Source organism: Rutidosis leptorrhynchoides, chromosome 3 (genome assembly GCF_046630445.1).
Source record: "Rutidosis leptorrhynchoides isolate AG116_Rl617_1_P2 chromosome 3, CSIRO_AGI_Rlap_v1, whole genome shotgun sequence".
Lineage (NCBI taxonomy): Eukaryota > Viridiplantae > Streptophyta > Magnoliopsida > Asterales > Asteraceae > Rutidosis > Rutidosis leptorrhynchoides.
In genome coordinates, this window is record NC_092335.1 from 686,961,453 (window position 1) to 686,967,184 (window position 5,732).

The following is a 5,732-nucleotide window of genomic DNA, read 5'->3' on the forward strand; positions in this document are numbered from 1 at the left end:
CAACATGAATGGACTCCGTGGGTTGATTTTATCACCTCAGCCGCTAGTTGATACTCACTGTTACTCAGAGGAGCAGGCATCTACAATCTTAACAGATCCTTACTTTGGTCTACAGACCATTCATGATTATCCCTTCAATGCGACGACTTTTAATAATCCCTTGAAGTCTGTATATACACCCGCTGACAGCCAGGTCGTCCGAGGTATACGATCGATGGTATGATCGTCGAAGATAATCGAGCTGATATAAAGAGGTTAATTGTTCACAATTTCTCGAAATACAGATATAAGCATCCGGTGTATGTGTGGGTTGTTATGGGAAAATTTGTTGACAGAGAATTAGCTTATGAGGCGGCTACTACTAACGTCCCCTTCCACCACGAGTTTTATAAAGAATGGAAGGTTAAAGGAAAGTATGAAGACGTTTATGATCCGATGGTGAAAACAACGAATCATGCATTGCTAGTTGTTGGAGTGGACACAAGCTCACAAGATGTATCTAAACACTACTGCTTAGTCAGGAACAGCTACGGAATGTGTTGGGGCAAGCTTGGCTACAGCAGAATCTCCTTTGATATGTTGGATCATGCAGTTCTTCCGGAATTCAACCGGGGAAAGGTAATTAAAACTTTCATTTTACCCTTTATATCATTATAATTATTTAAAAGGGCAAATTAACATAAAAAGGTAACAAATTTTTTCGTGTTTCCTATTTTCGGTAATCTATTTCATTAGGATACATAAAAAGAAAATGGATTTTTTTTCTTCTTTTAAAAATTAATCAAAAAGATAAAATGTGTTACCTTTTTATGTAATTTGCCCTATTTAAAATAATAACCCGAATGTTAATTCAATACATTGATCTAACCAATGAGCAGAATGGAGAGACACAAAAGAAGAACGATCCGATACAAAGATCGTATTTTGTACGCATCATGGATGCCTATAGGCATATAGCCACCGTTAGCGGTTTGGAGTTTGAGTGTTCGTTGCTACCGTATTTTGGAGTTGAGGTAATGAACTGAGGTAAACAAGAAATCACTATTGCATATTTCATTTTCTAACCGAATACCACTTGCCTATTGTCGCAGATCCCCATTCAGTTGGACTACTGGAAATTTCTAAAGAAACACCTTCGTACTGATTATCTTTTGCACGGGGTAATCTCTCGAAACCCATCCAAAAATATATTAACTTAGCATGTAGATTTATCGGGAAAGGTTGTAAAGTCGTTAGTCGGTGATTAGTCGTTCAGCATGTTGCAAGTTGGAGACTAGACGGGGACTAGTCAAACGTTGACCAACTAGATTAAATTTCCCCTAAATCGACCAAGTTGGAGTCTAGTCGGGGACTAGTCCTACTACTTCATAATCCCGGCTAGTCGGAGGGACTTTTACAACCATGTTACTAGGTTTAGCATACTAAACCTGAGTAAGCCTTTTTTTTTTCTTTTACGTATGGGGTTGTATTGTTCCTTACCGTGTAATGTTTTTTAAGTTAATAAATTTGCATTCTACGCATCAAATGTATCTGAAATTTTGACAATGAGGTGTTGTTTCAGGGGACTGAGTTAATGGTGAGCGTGTTGGGCAGATTATATGAGGTGGAAACAGACCCTAATTTATGCTCATCATCCACAACTACTTCAGTATACGAACAGTTTCTTCTACTCGTGGTATGTTAATTCTTTTCATGTCTTTATTTACTAGGTTATAACCCGCAAAAAATTGCGGGGTTTTAAACATGATTTATTTGTTGACATTATATTGTATTTATGGTATGAAATTGAACTGGAGATGGCATTTTTGAGTCAAATGTTAAGGTTGTAGTTTTGTAGACAAAATCTAAATGTCGTGACATTTAATAAAATACATATAACTCCCGATAAGGCTAATTGGACGGTAGTCTCCAAGATTCAAAGGATCGTTCTTCTTAAGAATAAGGGTAAGAAAAGAGGCATTACACCCCTTTGAGATCTCTTTATGGCTCCAAAACCATTCTATGGCTTTCATTAGGTCTTCTTTTATGAGCCAAAAGAATTTTTATAGAAACCTAGATTGAAGCCATCCGGTCCAGGCCGGCCTTCGAGGGTTCACAATCTTTAATCGCATTCCACAATTCAGATTCATGATTCGGTGCTTCCAACATCAACACATCAGTCGGATCTAAAGTGTTGAAATGAGGAGAATTTAAACTCTCAAAATCCAGAATTGTTGTCTGTTTGTTTTCGAAAATATGGCTGAAATATTTATGAACTTCTTCCTTGATTACAGTAGGTTTCTCCTCCCATTTGCCATTTAAGTTTAGCCCTCTGATGTTTGATGAGTTATTTTTTCTTCGGATTGTCGAATGGAAAGAAGACGTATTATCGTCTCCCTCTGCTATACAATTTAAACGGGCTTTTTGACGCAACATCTCAGCTTTTTCTTTTTCTTTACTAAGCCATTTTACCCTAGCATTTAGCCATTCTTCAAGCTCAGTATCTGTCAACGTGTTCTGCTCAGCTTTTATTTCTAGGTTTTCGACAGTCTTTTTCCAAGTATCTAATTCGACATCTAGATTACTATATTGATGTTTGCTCCATTCCCTGAGAGCCTCTTTGACATTCTTCATTTTGTTACGAAACACACAATCACATCTTGAGCCTTTGATTTCCTTGTTCCAAGCATCGACAATGACCAGTTCAACATCTATACATTCTAGCCATAAATCAAAAATTTTAAATGGCTTTGGACCGAAATCTTCGTTCATGTCTTTGAGGATAATTGGACAATGGTCTGATGTTCTTCTGTCCAAGGAAGTGACAGAAATATCGCCCCACGAATTGAGGAAACTTTCCAAAACGAGAAAACGATCTAGCTTACTAAATTTGGATCCATCGTCACTGATTCTTGTAAACCTTTTCCCAAGGAGTGGGATTTCGATTAGATGTCTGCTATCGATGAAGTTACTGAACATATTGGCCCTTCTCTCTATAAAGACATAGTTTTTTCTTTCATCTTGATTTCTAACTATTGGAAATATGTTCTCGGGTTGGTTACGGTTCAACCGTGATTTGACCGTGGTACATATATTCTGAAGGTATGCCCATGACATTAAATAATATAAAGTCCATTTATCCTATTCGGTCACACACAAAGGCCAATCATAAATTGTTTGATACACCTTCTAATCGGGAATTAATTTATTAATCAATTGTTTTTGGTTTAATAAATTAAATATATTTTGAGATTAATTAATTAATAACTAATTTATTAATCTCTTAAGCATGCCACTGTATTATAGAAAATAAGACATGCTTGCATTTTATTTTTTTATCCAATACTTGGACATGAACATGTGTGCACCCACATGTGAAAAGATGAAAGAGAGAGCATGCTTATGTTTTATTAAATACCGATACATGCATTCTCAAAAGCTCCCCCACACCCTCTGCATCTTTTGACTAACTCAAATGACTCACACTCTCTTCCTTTCATTTTTTCCTTAAAAAAAACAATCGGTGGTTTTATAAACAAAAGGGAAGAATAGTATTTGAAAAAAAAGATAGAAAAGACTTTGCAAGTTTTTTTCTTTCGGTGGTCTTTAAAACAAAAGAGAAGAAAAGGTTTTTTGAAAGATAGAAGGTATAGATCAAATAAGGTTGGAACTTTGGGTGTCTACCGTTTAGAGGAGCTCTCCTTTGGGTTCTCTACAAGCTAGAATCTTCGAGAAAGGCTACAAAGGTTGTAATCTAACCTATTCTTGTTCGTTTATTTAATTTCGTTTGCTAAAAGTTTTGTACATGGGTCCTTTGTGGAGTATGATTTTGTAAATTTTAAAATGCTTCCGCTCACTATGATTTTGGTATCATACTCCAACAAGTGGTATCCGAGCCATCTTGTACAAATTTTAGCAAACCTTTCTTATGATAATCGTTTTGATGAATGTGTATGCATGATACTTGGAGATGATTATGCATAACGAACATGCAAAACTATTATCATGATTTGTGTTTTTATGTTTCCTAAATAATATTTGAATCTTGGGTTTTGGCAAAATGTTAAATGGTTAATCTCATTTTAAAAGTTTTTTTTCAGCTTGAACAGTCTGTCTTTCTTGGGCTGTTTCGAGACTTTAAACTCCATATTTTCGTATGAGGCCAATTGCATTTGAAAGATAACTGAAAGAACTTAAATTTGAAAAAAAATTCATCGAAAACGGATTAGAAATGAGTAAGATATGACCATTTAAAGTTGATGTATGAATCTGCCAAAATTAATTCCGAAAATTAAAAAAATGTAACTTGCATGTTGATTATTAAAGATTCAATGTTTAGGAAAATAAAGTACATGAATTCTTTTCATGTTTTACATGAAATGAGAAAATTAAAATTGTTAATTTTAGACTTTATGCTTGGTTAAAGTGAATAAATCTCCAACATGTTTTGATTCACTTAATATGTTTGTTTGGATGGTTTTGGCATGAAAACCATACTTACAAAATATGAAGTGGGTTTACATGCATACATAAGTTATGTAAACAAGGATTGATTATTTTGTGTGCCATTAAGTGTTGTTTAAATCAATCTTTATCGAAACATGTTTCATAAAAATGGATATTTGGCACTCCATTTGCTTTGTATATGATTGTTGTATGAAATCGGTAGTATTTGCCTCAATAAGACCCTTGTGTGGATGTTTGGTTGTATGATTTAATTTATTATTTATTCGGGATGAATGTAATAATTTATTAAATGGCTTGCATGTCGTGTTTATTATTTATTCGGGATGAATGTAATAATTTATTAAACGACTTGCATGTCGTCTTTCTATTTATATTGTATTTGTAATAGTATAGGAAATAGAATAGTTTTTTTTTATTTTGTAAGATAATGCAACCAAGAATGGAATCAAGAAGACGATGTTCACAAGGCGGCCCATCCGAGCATATAATGGAGATGGCGGTTTTAGTGGGAGCCAATTCTCACACAAGGTTATGTCCCTAGTTGACCATGTTTTTCCGTGTGTTGGCTCACCGGAAAAACGCATAGGACTCGAGGCATACTACTGATATTTACGTGTCATGATTATTATTGTTTTATTATTTGTCTATGCCATGCTAGCTAGAAAATGTTTTAAAAACAAAAGGACAATAATCATATAAAATGGTTTGGTTAAAATTAGTTTAACAAACGCAACACGCAATACATAATTAGCAAATGTTTTAAAATGGTATAAACTACTTTTACTAAAAGAAAACAAAAACCCGTTTTAAATGTAAACTTTATGCTATCCATGAGTAGTACACACATCCGAACCTTCTACTTGTTAGAGTTCGCGATACCCGAGAGTCTTGGGCCGGACTTTAATTGGGTGTTGGGAAGGGTGAGGTGAATTTCGCGATACCCGAGAGTCTTGGGCCGGATTTCACGTGTATATATCATGGACGGTTTACAATCTGAAGTCGTGGTTCGCGGCAAACCCGCCACGAGGAAGGATTAGCATCGAAGGGATTAAACATGCCAAGTGAAATAATTGATTATCACTAAAATCCCGCAGAACCTAAGAATTTCATAATGGATGAAATTGGTAATATAGTTACCTACCTAAATAGCTTATGGTTGGCGATCCGCGGCGAACCCGTCATTACCATAAGTGAAATATGGATCTTAGCCTTGTTAATTATAATTGTTTGAATATTGAACACACTTGGGTAATTATCTTAACAAGGATTAAACATATCAAACTAAC

The 5,732-nt window shown here is 35.0% G+C and overlaps 1 protein-coding gene across 1 annotated transcript; it reads right to left on the reverse strand.

Moving 5' to 3' along the window:
* Positions 1 to 2,052: 2,052 nt before the first annotated feature.
* On the reverse strand, positions 2,053 to 2,958 carry LOC139902707 (uncharacterized). The gene has a single exon (XM_071885311.1). The coding sequence runs from the start codon at positions 2,956 to 2,958 to the stop codon at positions 2,053 to 2,055; it is 906 nt and encodes a 301-aa protein (XP_071741412.1).
* Positions 2,959 to 5,732: the final 2,774 nt, after the last annotated feature.

Coding starts and splice junctions, on each gene's coding strand:
- LOC139902707 (XM_071885311.1), bottom strand. CDS start 2,958: ATGTTCAGTAACTTCATCGATAGCAGACATCTAATCGAAATCCCACTC.